Source organism: Pavona decussata, unplaced genomic scaffold (genome assembly GCF_977016875.1).
Source record: "Pavona decussata unplaced genomic scaffold, jaPavDecu1.1 SCAFFOLD_396, whole genome shotgun sequence".
NCBI lineage: Eukaryota > Metazoa > Cnidaria > Anthozoa > Scleractinia > Agariciidae > Pavona > Pavona decussata.
In genome coordinates, this window is record NW_028145767.1 from 72,501 (window position 1) to 85,854 (window position 13,354).

A 13,354-nucleotide genomic window follows, 5' to 3' on the forward strand; every position below is an offset into this window, starting at 1 on the left:
CATAAAACACGTTAAAGGTTCCTTGAGACCCCTCAAGGCAGCCTCCATGGCATCGCATTCGCTCTGCTCTCATCGTAACAAAATCGCAATCAAATCGCCCCCGGCCCAAAATCGCCGGTAGTTCACCTGACAGCCGATGTGATACCACGTTAAAAGTTGCCAAAAAATCTCTCCAAAATCCCATTATAAATCACTAATATAAACGGTTATTTTTAAGGCTAGTACACGAATATTTCTGAAAGAAGTGCGACAGTTTCAAACTCCAGAAAAGTAGGACGAGTGGCATTCTTGTTTTCGAGTGTTTGAAGGCCCTTAGGAAACACGAAGAAAAAAAGGGTTTCTTTGCTTGCGCATTACAACCCTAATAGTTCTGTGCACAGTACAAAGAAAATGTCGCTGTTAATAGGTTTAAACATTTTGACCAGCGCACGGCGCTAGACCATAATAATCAAAAAGGGTAAACGACATTTTACTCTTCCCCTTTTCCCGAAATATCCGACATCCTATAACAAGGGCCGGAGTATCAAGAGAACTAGACTGAGCATGTCATGAACAAGACGAAAGTCGAACCCATAACCTTTGGTACACCGGTCGAGTGTTCTAATCTCTTAGCCATTAATGGCGAGCTCCTTGTTCTAGTCTCCTAAAGGTGTTTGAAAAGTCATTACGTCAACTCCCTCGAGCACTCCCATTCTCCCAACCTTTCTTGTACCCTGCCGAAGATAGTTTCCTTACTATATTAGTTTCCACATGTATTACCTTTCGTTTCTACGAGGGCATTATTATTATTATTATTATTATTATTATTATTATTATTATTATTATTATTATTATTATTATTATTATTATTATAAGAATAGCATAGTAACTTTATCAGAAAAAAAATCGGCTTGAAAGTTGTCTCTTCCTCATCGAAATAAATTGTAAATAGTTTTTTAATAGTTCTTTTTTCTACTTTTAACTTGTGAATAGCAATTTGCCTGAAATATGTTAATAAAGAGTTCTCATTATTTTAATTAAAAAATTATTATTATTATTATTATTATTATTACTATTATTGTTATTATTATTATTATTATTATTATTATTATTATTATTATTATTATTATTATTCACTATAGCAGAGTGTGCGAAGAGAGAAAAACGAAATGTTTCGGACAAGACTGAATGACATCAAGAACTCTCTTACTCCCAAGACACAACGTGCTGTTGAACTCACTTCTGAAAAAGGTGCATCTAACTGGCTGACAGTCATACCGATCGATGAAATGGGCTTCAGTCTGAACAAGGGCGAGTTTCGAGACGCTCTAAAGCTCATATATGACTGGGAAATTGCCGACAAGCCATCTATTTGCGTGTGTGGCGATGTCTTTGATGTCCATCATGCTATGGTCTGCAGGCGTGGCGGCTTCATAATACAGCGCCATAATGAGCTAAGAGATCTTGAGGCAGACATGCTCAGCATGGTCTGCAATGATGTCGAGATTGAGCCCGTCCTCCAGGAACTCACGGGAGAGTCGCTTCCAAGCGGAGCTAACAGAGCTCCCGACGCTCGCCTAGACATCCATGCCAGAGGTTTTTGGGAAAGACAAAGGTCAGCGTTCTTTGATGTACGGGTATGTTACCCCAACGCTGATTCTTATAGAGACTTGGACCTCAAGCAGATATACAAGCCGCACGAAAACGACAAGAAGAGATTGCATACGTGGAACAGGGAACATTTACACCATTAGTCTTTACAACAACAGGCGGCATGGAAGAGGAGTGCAAGAGATACCATGACAGGCTGGCAGAGCTAGTCGCAGCGAAGAAAGGAAAGAACTATGCAACCACTGTCTCTTGGATACGTTCTAAAGTATCCTTTCCCATCCTTAGGTCGGCTTTACTCTGTCTTAGAGGGTCAAGAACAGTTAGAAGAGCAATTAGAAGCAATGTTCGAGAAGCGGACTTTTAATTAGATAGATGCCTCGCCAAAATCTAGGTCCTATGATTTTTATACATACTTTTTCTCGTTTCTTTTTTTATGATATAGTTTGATGGGGTTTTTTTAGGTAAACATCAATGAACGAATAATATTGTTGTAACTTGATGAGATTTTTTTTCCCTTTTCTTCAAAACAATTTGTGCTTAAAAATAGTCTTTTTTATCGAAAATAATTGTTTTAATAGTTTTAATAGCTAATTTTAACCTGTAAATAACATTTTACTAGGAATATTTTAATTATTATTATTATTATAATTATTTAATTATTGTTATTATTATTATTATTATTATTATTATTAGTATTATTATTATTATTATTATTATTATTATTATTATGATCATCATCATCATCATCATCATCATTATCATCGGCACTATGACTTGATTTTTGTTTTGTTTGTTTGTTGTGTTGTTGTTGAAAACTGCCGTGTGCGTGCTCCTGTGGTGTTACCTATGTATTGTTAAAGCACATATTGAAATAGACATTGCGCGACATACGGCACTAGATAATGCTTTAATCGTATTAACTAAATGAGGAAAAGGGCAGATTTCAATCAATTATGAGGAAAGCCAAAACCAATCTTCGCTAGGCCCCATGTGGTAGGCACCAGCAGATTAATGTTTTGTGGGTTGTGAAAGATGCGAGATGTCATTTGGCTCTGACCCTGTTTTGTTGTTGTTGTTGTTGTTGTTGTTGTTGTTTTGCCATTTTGTACTTCGTTCTGACAACAGTGATTCGCAAAACTCACTTTCAAAGTTCTTTGAAAATTACCTTCATAACCTGGGACACTATCTCGCTCACAACGAAAACTCATCTCTCCCTTTGGCTGGTTTCCTTGAAGAGCACCCTCTGGTTCTTGACATACTGGACACTTGTTGCTTGCTTCTAAGGCTGTTTGCAGACAGACGGAACAGAACGAGTGCGTACACTTTAAAGCTCGCGGATTGGTCATAGTATCAAGACAAATGGGACAGTATTCTAACAAGAAAAGAAAAACAACACTGAATCAGAAAACTACTCGGTTAAACTCGCACGCCTAGGTACGCTCCTTCAAGGAGGAAAAACTTCTATCTTCTTTGGGAAACGCTGTACACGACATAAGGGGACAGTTTTCTAACAAGAAAAAAAAAACAACATGAGGACAGTTTTTAGACTCGCCAAAATATAACAAAAACTCCTGGTCAAAATTGTTCAGTTTAAGACAGCTTCTATTCCTGCAAGACATAGTAGCAACATATATTATCTCTTAAATAGCCAATTCATTTCTGTGAGTGACCATGAAAAAACACTGGTAAACCTTGGAGAACATACGCCGCCTAATCACGTATACTGTAACTTAGACATGTGACAGCCAGTAAAGGTCTTCACCCAAAGGACGCCGGTAAACATAAACAACTGCGCGCGAATCAACACTATGGAAAAACGCAGGTTATGATATAAAAAAAAAGAAACAAATAAATAAGATTACTATGGAAAGATTTAAAGACGACTTCTTTGGGAATTTGTCATAAATGAAGTGCTTAATTAATAAGATTGAAACTGGACATCTATTGACGTAGCATTGCATCTGTTACTTAATAATTATTCAGATCAGTTTCAGTGAACGAAGGTCCATTAAACATGAAAGCCTACATTTGTTTGTAGAGGCTCAACCTAAATTTCATGACCTACTCCAATAACTATGCTAATAAGCCGTCCTCTTACCTTCCTCCTTCTCTTCTGGCTTGCCTCCACCACCGCCTTTGGACGACTTTCCATCGTTAGCACCCTTACCACCCTTGAGAGCGTTGCTGTACGATGTAGAAGAAGGTGGGAAAGATGCAACCGAAGGAAGGCCGTTATCATCAGCTGAACGTCCAATGGAAGTGCGATGATGTTGGCCTTCCCTTGCAGGCTCGCGTGGGTTCGCAATTGGACGACCACTGTCTGGCACATTTCTGTTTTTGTTTTTACCACGTCTTGGCCTTGAAATCGGTGCTTTAGAGCTTCCACCCTCGGTACCAGCTGATGACAAAGTAGCGGAACCTTCCCCTGGTGCTTTCTTTTCTTGGTTATCGCCATATCTGGTTATGAACTCCTTTGCAAAAGCTTGCACTGTGGGGTCATCTATGTCCACGATCCTAATATCAGTGACTGTTTTGCTATTTGGGTCACCTTGTCTAACAAACTCGTCTACAGCATCAAACATGACTTGAGCGCAAACGTTTTTCGGTATTCCATAAATGCCGGAACCAAAAGCTGGTAATGCTATTGAAGTCATTTTCAGTTTGCTTGTTTCCAAAAGGCTGTTGAGACAGGCACGACGAAGAATTTGTTTGCTTTTCTTTGCTTCCACGGCATTCCAAATTGGTCCAACAGCATGGACAACCACTTTACAAGACAGTTTTCCTGACTTTGTGACAACTGCGTCTCCATCTCTGAGCGGCCCTCGCTCTCTTATGATCCGCCGAGACTCGTCCTCGATCGTTTTCCCCCCCTTTTCAAGAATGGCCTTGGCTACACCTTCAACGTGTTGGAGGTCCACGTTAGCAGCATTTACAACAACATCAACTTTTTCAGTGGTTATGTCTCCCTTGTAAAGAGACAATTTTACTTTCCCTGAAAGCAAAATAAACAAAGTTGTTCATTCCTGGGAGTGAACTTAGAATTTGGAAGCAGTTTGCCATTGTTACACGATTGTGCCCCACAGGCGAGTGTGACACAATGTTTCTCAACGTTCAAGATGTTTAAGCCACTGTAATACTGGTTTTCATCGGCGATGGTGTCTTCTGCCGGTGTATCAATATATATAGTGATTGGGGGATTTCGTTGTATCACCTGCCAGAACCTCAGCGACTTATCATGAGTTCTTACTTACGCATATTTGTATTCGTTTACGAAAAGCATCCCTAAAACCTAGAAACAAAGTGACAAAAACCTGCGTTTAAAATAAAATCTACCGCGCTTCTGCCATAAGTCAAAGGGGTATCAAAGGGCTCCGCGCCCTTACTTACAACAACAAGACAAACGGACTGGAACAAGGTTACGTTTACTGACCGCGACCGACATTGATACACCAGCAGGGTTTAAGAGGCCATTCATGGAAACATGGATGCCCACCATCAAACAACACAACAGCCGATCGGTTCCACACCGGATTCGCGAAGGAGCAGCCCATAGTCTCAAAAAGAAGGATCGCAATCCTTCAATCACTTACAACTAACAACCAAAGCGAGGCTCAAAATGCACTAATCAACGTCAACCACGATGCTACTTATATTGATACAGAGCCGGTCGACATTGTCGCCCGATGAAGACCTGCAGTCGAAACGTCGCAATACAGCCTGTATTACAGAATTGTGAGACCGGCGATTAATTTTGAACTATCATTAAATAATTGTAGGCTAAAATTTAATACAAAATACTCAATAAGTGAACGCAAAAATAAAACGCACTGGAATTGTAAAGATGAAATACACCATGGCCTTTCGCTTTCGATTGTTTTCGTTTCTCCTATCTAAGAAGTTGGTACGGGCTATACACTAACCGAGGTAGGTCAATAGCTGGTTGCCAGGAGATATGGCATCTCTGTGGTACTCTGGCGGAGCTAGTAGGTCCACATCCTCTTTGAAATCTGCTGTTTTTTTGCGCCTCCCATCCTCATCCATGGCCATTTCTGTTTCCCTCTTTGTTTCCACTCCTTCCTGCTCCAGGAATTTTAGAGCCTCCTCGATGTGGCTTCCTTCACCGTACATCTCCCAGTGCTTTCGATCCCTACTCATTTCTATAGATATTGGAAATTTTTTTTCAGCCTCAGAGATTGCTTTACGAGAACGGACGACAAACTTCTCACTTTTAAGCCAAAAACGTTCCACTTTTACTAGCTGGTAGATTTTCTGGTACAGATTGATAAAGCGGTTGCACGCCTGCTCGTATTCATCAGCACTGCATCCCTCTCCTGGCTTTAAGCTGATTTTTGTTCCTTCAGGTTTTCTGGGTATTTCAACCTTGTGTTTGGCCTCGATGTCATCAAGTTTGTTTTTGTGCGATTTGAAAAACGCTTTCACAATCTTGGGTTCAATTTCAAAGCTCTGGATTTCAGGGTTATCAAACAAGAAAGAGGACCTGTGATCGCTGTGTGTTTCTTTCTTTTTTTCTTCAGGGCAAACTGCTTCAATTGCGACTTCCAATATGGATCTCTCGTGGTTAGCCTCTCCTACTTTTTCAGCCTCGTCATCGAACCGATCTTCACTTTCTCCTCGACACTGAGATCGTATGGCTTCCCCCTTCATTTTATCGACTACCATTATGCCATTGGATTCATGTATATTCTGTTGTAAGATTTCATGGGACTCCTCCACTTGTTTTAAGGTTCCTGACATGACAAATGTGTCGCCTGATTTAATCCACTTGATACCAGTTTTGGTAGCGACATCACTCAATAGATTTTGGGTTTGCTCGCAGGAGGTGGATTCCACAAATTCAAAGCAAAGTTCTGCTGATACCACTTTAAAGACCTGAAACAGAGGTGAAGCATTCATTTAATTTACTCCAATTGGTTTACGGTTTTGGAAAATATAATAAGTTTGACGTTAATCTCTCCCTCTTTCTACATCCTCTGAGCCGCACGGTGGAAACATGGATAAGATGCGAAGTAATGAGCCCTGTGTGATACATCATTGAAACATAGCTAATGAAGAACGTAATCCATAGTAGGTTACGTGTGCAAGCGTTCTCAAGGTTACGCAAGTGTGGGGGTAACGAGACCTTGCAAACACCAAATGCTGTAACAAAAAAGTCTTTGCTTTAAAATAAGAGTAGCCCTACATATTACATGTTAAACAATAATTCGTTTGATAACATGGACTTCAATGCATTTGATATTGAATTTTTTAGATAAGACTAGTGAGCAGCACGTCTGCGAATTCTTACAGTTGTAAAACGATTTATTTTCTCCTACGCGTTTCGTGTGACTAACGCACACTTCGTCAGGGAGTTTTACAATACAACATAAGTGACCTGTATATATACCTACATAAAAGACTAAAATAAATTTTACATTACGTAAAACCGCACCTACGCTAGCGGATTTACATGTAGGAAACAGGCGAAAAGGTTTGCAAGGCGTTACATATTTTGCGCTTGACATAATTTTGAGGCCCCAAAAACTACAGAGAAGCAACTACAACGCTCAACTCAACTAGAGTTGTAGTTGTCTCTGTAGTTGCCGGTCATAACTGATTTAGAGAATCAATCATCACCTGTAGCTAATTATTACCTATTACGGATTATTTGTAATAAGGTATCGTTAGGAAAGCCGGGCCCTTTAGTGTTCAGCTTGCATGTTTGGCAAGCAATACCTCGTGATCAGGCTTAATGTTTCGAACATATCTGACGTTTCCATTGTCAGTAGTCACCGAGTGTGAAATTAGATTGCGACTGTGGATCCTTGTACGGTGACACTTTGTCGAAGATAGCTATCTTCGACAAAGTAGATATATGACAATAAATTTTGTATTGTTCCCATTAAAAGGTCTCAATTAACTGACCCTGTTTAACCGATGCTTTTTTTTAACTTGTAAAATCTTATTATTCAGGCCTGCTAGACTCCAGTTAACAGTCCGGCACAGTTATCAAATTTGATAACCGCGTGACGTCACAACATGGCGCCAGCCCAGAGTTTGGTGAGTTTTCGGAGAGCGTTCAATTGTTTCGATAATTTTTCGGTTGTGTTCGCGTTCCATACCCAGAATTCCAGGCGTGAACATCGATAGAACAATAAACTTCAAGGCTCTGCAAAAATGACGACCATCGGGAAAGAATTATGCGAGATCTTCCCTTGCGATTTGAAGAGGCGGTACGAATTGACAGTCCCTTTCAGGTATGTTTATTGTCTTTGCCATCAATTTTAAGGTAGTTGTAGATTTTTGTGGTACACGAAGAAAAAATGTCGTGATCTTCATTAATATATCTTTCGATTCAACACTTATTTGTCGGAGGGCATGAAGAATTGTAAGAGGGCACTGTGATATTTTGATTTGCGGTCTGATTCCGCTACTGACCGCCATTGTTAATTACTCTTGCTTCCAGGATGACTGGAAATGAAGGCAGCATTATGGATTTCCACCGAGAGAAAAATAGCTACTTAACCTTTGGAAACAGGGATCCTTTTTAACATACAATGCGAGCGCGAGTTGCCCTCGGTGGAAGAAAATCAAATACCGGAGGAATTGTCGAACATTGTCTTGATGTCCAAGAGCGCCAAGAAAGCGTGTACGTTGAGAGATGTTGCTGGCAAGCAAATAGGCCGAGTACAATACTTTCTTAATTGAGATAAAAAGGAGCTCATGGACTGGGGGAAAGTCTAGTGATGAAGGGTAGGATTTCAAAATAAAGTTATCCAGGAACGATTTTGATAAACAACTCAGTCGAAAACTTTCGAACGCTTTGTTCCGGAAACGCCTCCTTGGCAATGACATGTCTTTGTCTTGTTCAGTATCGTTACTAATATGACCGGATACGAACGGGAATAATTCGTATTTTTCTAGGTAGTACATTTAAGCTTACATTTACATGACTGTAATATTTTTATTTCTGTTCTCGTCGTTAGATTAATAACCAGCCAGCCGACAGTATTAAACCACAGAGAGTGATTTCAGAGCTCGGTGATGAAGGTGACATGCCGGATGTTGAGGTATGCCTTCACAGTACGATTTTACGATTTTCCCAAAATGTAATTGTCCTTTACAAATTTATGCTTGGTGTTTTAATCCAGTTCGAGCTTTGAGCCACAGCAAACAACCTCAATACGCCCTTTCAAGAACAATTTAAACGGGACTTGTCCGTTGCACTTGATTGCAGTACGTCGCTTCAAATATCTAGGAAAGATCGAAGCGACTCTACACACGTCGCTGGTCAATCGAATCATCGCCTCCTGCACTTTCGAAATCCCTGGTACAAGAAAGAAACAAAATTTATTTGAAGTCCCATTTTTAAAGTTAGTTATAACGCAAAATTTCTTCATTCATACAGATTGACGAAGGACAATAAGGAGAGGAGCAAGGCAACAAGGAGTTCAAATCATGTTAATGTTTATGCAATAAACAAGCATCTTTGATGGAAGTTATTTTCTTGGGATTGGTGTTTCTTTTTGATCGGCTATCGCTCAGGAATTCTGTGCTTCAGCCAAAGCCGCTCGAGGTTCCTTGGTCCACCACGACGCTATGACGCTTTCGATAGATATCAAAATGAGCTTTGTCAGTTAATTATGGACAAAGATTATACCGTATTTTCCTGATGTCAGGCCAAAATTCCTATTCTAAACCTTTCCTTGTGTACAATTCACTGTGCGACCGAAATCGAATGTTGAATTAGAGCCCCATCAAAATGTTTTCACATTGAAATGGCCACCATATTGAAAGAAGATGGTTGCTATGATAACATGTCACGTGAACTGTAACTTGCGGTTTGATTGGCTAATAGTTTGTTTTGGTCCCGGTTATCAAATTTGATAACTGTGCCGGACTGGTTAATAATAATAATAATAATAATAATAATAATAATAATAATAATAATAATAATAATAATAATAAACTTTTATTTACCCTCGGCAGTGTTTATAGCACAAGTGCTAGTGGGGCCGAGCATTAAACTTCACAAACAAATAATTTAAATTGAAAATAACATCGCTAAAAATCCCAACCGGCAGGAGGCAGACCAACTGGCTATTTACAAACGCTGCCGAAGAGTTGAACTCGGGGCTACCGAGAAACAACTCCAGCTAGCTATTCTGGGTTTTCACTGTCACGCCATTGAAAAAAAAAACGAAACCATTCCATGAATGAAGTCAAGAAATTGACATGGTATAGAGGATAAATAAATGAGGCATATGTCCAAGTGTCAGATCTGTGCGGCATTCCGTACTCGAGTTATTTGACAAAATGTTCCACATAAATTTATAGAGCTTAGTATGGAGACGCCATGTTTGTGTCCCTCTGAAGGGCACAAACATGGCGGCCGGAAATAGGAAAAAACATCTGGAGTTCACTTTTGCCAGAAAAGATGTTTGTTTGCCCTTGTGAATTTTCGAATGTTTAGATTAATATTTCTCCTCAAACTTGAATTGTTTAGAATGCTGAAAATCACACGAAGAGTCATTTTTAAGATACGGAAAAGCTCTGTCACGGCCGTCCTTCACGCACGATGGAAACTCGGAAATTGAAACTGTTCTATCTTCAAAAGGAAGCACGACATCGAGCTAAGAAATTGTGAACAGACATATTTTTAGGTAATCCTTCCTTGAATGAAGATAAAAATTTTGTAGGCCTCCCAGTTTTGAATTCTAGAATTTGGTGACGTCACGTGAAAACCAAGAATAGTGGTCAGAGCGGGACTTGAACCCGGGACCTCCGGATTTCAAGTCCGGCGCCCTAAACACGCCTCCCTGAGTTCATTTTTACATTTAACAAGAATGCGTCAGTCGGGCCTGAAAATAACTAAAACGAATGATACCGACCTGGCAATGACAAAATTTTAAATAGTGTTGCTTCGTCACCCGCAAAAAAGCCTTAAGCGTCCATATTCAGTATATTGAGTCCACACATTAAGCATGGCATTAATTTCTAAATCAAAAATGGATCCTGTGGAATCCTAGATTTGAGTGTTAATCGAGTAATCATGCACTGATTATGTTTACCAGTTAATAAATTAGATAATAATATTGGCTGCTGGCAACTGACTATGGAAGAAGGTTTAGAGTGTTTCTAAAAAGCTTGTCCCATGCCAAGCGCACTCCAACGCATCCCACTATCCTTTGTGTAAAATAATTTATGATTGTTAGTATTTATTTACTGTTTTTTTTTTTCTTGTATTAAATAAAGCAAAGAATCCAAATTATACCAAACTGTCTAAAACGCAATCGCCCGAGTTTACCCTAGGGGCTGATAAGTTAACGACATATAAATCAGGCTGCATGGCCCATGGGGTAGTGGATTATATCACATAGCCGGTTTGTGTTCTGAAAACAATCTGTTTGGAAACACTGTTACTAATGTTGTGTCATATTTGTTTTTCAGCAGTATAATACAACTAAGAATTTTATTTTTTAAGTACGTAACTTATGATCATCTGGGTGAGTGTAGTCCAAAGATTGCGTGAAGAGCCAAAAGAGCGTCTGCGAGGGAGACAAGTAAATTGTGGAACGTCAGTAATCTGATGGTATAAATGTCTCTCGTTGTTTACCTGACTGGTCAACGAAGTCGAGATGTTATTGGTCGTTTGTCAGTTAAGCCGTGATGTTATTGGCTGTGAAGATTGCAAAATGTGATTGATGCGTTTCGATCCGTCTTTTGTAAGTCAAAAGTCCGTTGGTCTATTGTTTGTCTGTTTTTTCTTGATGTTGTCAATAAGTCGTTTGTAAGTACAGGTACTTAGAGGCTACGGTTGAGTGGCGTTTGTTCTAAGTTAGTAAACCAGCTTTAATTTCCAGAGTGAGTCGTTGATAGTAATTTTTCCTGCAGGTAACGCACTTCGCAGAGTCCCAGTCGATTCTGTGGTCCGTTTGTAAATTTTGTTCAGGAATTTTGTGTTCAGCAATGCGACAACTACAGAGAAGAAGCAAGCCACAGAGAAGGAGAAGTTTACAAGACCAAATGCTGCGACTGCCAGGCCACTTATATTGGTGAGACAGGCATAAATTTGAACATACAAATTACTGCACACAAACGAGCAACTAGAAATGGTAATATCAACCATTTACAAACGAACCACAGAATCGACTGGGACTCTGCCAAGTGCATATTATCAGTTACATTTCGACATTGGTTACGTGCTTATACCCCGCCCCCATGTTGAAATCATTTTCCCTTACCACGTAAAACAAAAAGCAAAGGAAGAAGGTGGCTGTTTACTGGCACTGGGTTTAGAGGCGCCAATGCAGAATATGTGAGAAGTACAGAATTGTAGTCTCGCTTAACAGAAGACTGCAAAAGGGAGAGTTGTAAGGCATATTTATTCAGTGTAAAATGTCTGAACAACCTACGTAATGCGTTGAATGTAATTTTCGTTTGAACAAAAGCTTTGCGCAAGCCATTTCGCTATCTGTTCGATTCATTAGGAAAGTCATTTCTTGAGCCGGACTGCAGACTTTCATCAAAATCTTCTAAAAGCGATTACGAATACGAAGAATCAGTCAGCGAAAACTATTTCACAGAAACTATAAACTCACAGAATTGCTCGAACATTTCCAAGAAAGTTAGCCTGTTATAGGCGTTCAGATAGAGTGGAGAGGAGCAAGGAAAATATCGATAGAAGCCAAGGATAAAGCGAATAGACTGGGGACAGCAGTTTTTCGTTCACGCGCCGGTTTTTGCTGCTTTAAGCCTAGAACAGGCTACAGTTCCAGTGATGTTTTGCCAATGGAAGCATTTGTCGTTTGGTCGCGTTGGACAAAACAACGATTTGTTCTTGAGAGTGATTTCTTCGCTTTAAACTCTCTGAATTCCACAGTTTAATCCGCCGAGTTTGATGATCATGTTCCGGACGAAAGGGCAGCAGAAAAAGGAAATAGGACCGCACGTCAGCTTACATAGGCGCCGATGGCTGCCACTATCAAAAAAGTGAATGAGTATTCCTTAGAGCTTCTTCTTTTGCTGTATAATTCTAGAAAGGTATGTACGGAGTCTTTTTGCTGAAAAGCAAACATTGAGCACGTACGTAAAGTATCAACTCTCAAGCAACTCTCTTGGGGGTGGACATCCTAGTTAGGGGCCAGGGCTATCAGTCTTCGTCAATGATGATAATAATAATAATAATAATAATAATAATAATAATAATATAATAATAATAATAATAATAATAATAATAATAATAATAATAATAATAATAATAATAATAATAATAATAATAATAATAATAATGGCTTTATCAATCTGTCAGTCAACCTAGCTTGCTGCAAATTTCGCAGTTTGCTAATTGGCGACACTTACCTAACCTATTAGTAAGGAGATCTAAAAATCATATTAAAATAGTACAAGATGTCATACTAATTATATAATTTGGAACCCTAGATCCTAATCATTGATCCTAGCCCCAATCGTACCGCACATAAGAGGGACTATGGAATAGAAGAGAATCTGAAGAGTTGTCGACCTTAAAGTGAGTATAGTCACAGACAGACAAATGAAACTCAGTCGAGTTCCTCCAGACTGGCAGTATCGCTATCGTTGCCCGCTTTGAGAGAGCCTTTTACTGTAATTAAAAATGTAAGTACCTCACAGTGTTGATAACTCTTGAGCACGGTGTCTGAATATGGTTCCTCTCCACTTAAAACTTGTTCATTTGGCGGCACTGGTGAAGCGGCTAGAAGACAAGAAAAAATAATCACAGTGTATT

The 13,354-nt window shown here is 39.5% G+C and overlaps 1 protein-coding gene, 1 long non-coding RNA gene and 1 pseudogene across 3 annotated transcripts in view; 2 read left to right on the forward strand and 1 right to left on the reverse strand.

Annotated features, from left to right (window-relative positions):
- The window catches only part of LOC146451114 (uncharacterized), a 2,035-nt pseudogene extending 54 nt beyond the window's left edge, over positions 1-1,981 (forward strand).
- Positions 1-13,354, reverse strand: part of LOC146451108 (uncharacterized) — an 86,951-nt gene that overhangs the window by 71,069 nt on the left and 2,528 nt on the right. For both annotated transcript variants that reach the window (XR_014860092.1, XM_085099534.1), the window contains exons 2-5: positions 13,233-13,321; positions 5,511-6,480; positions 3,689-4,582; positions 2,756-2,962 (exon numbers count right to left, since the gene is read on the reverse strand). Coding sequence is in view for 1 of the 2 variants with exons in the window: in XM_085099534.1 (XP_084955660.1) it covers positions 2,756-2,962; positions 3,689-4,582; positions 5,511-6,480; positions 13,233-13,321 (2,160 nt within the window). In the remaining variant the exon portion in view is untranslated. The remainder of the gene's footprint in view (positions 1-2,755; positions 2,963-3,688; positions 4,583-5,510; positions 6,481-13,232; positions 13,322-13,354) is intronic.
- LOC146451115 (uncharacterized) lies at positions 7,628-9,501 on the forward strand. The gene is made up of 3 exons (XR_014860096.1): positions 7,628-8,657; positions 8,996-9,163; positions 9,216-9,501. It is a non-coding gene; the product is annotated as an uncharacterized LOC146451115 (long non-coding RNA).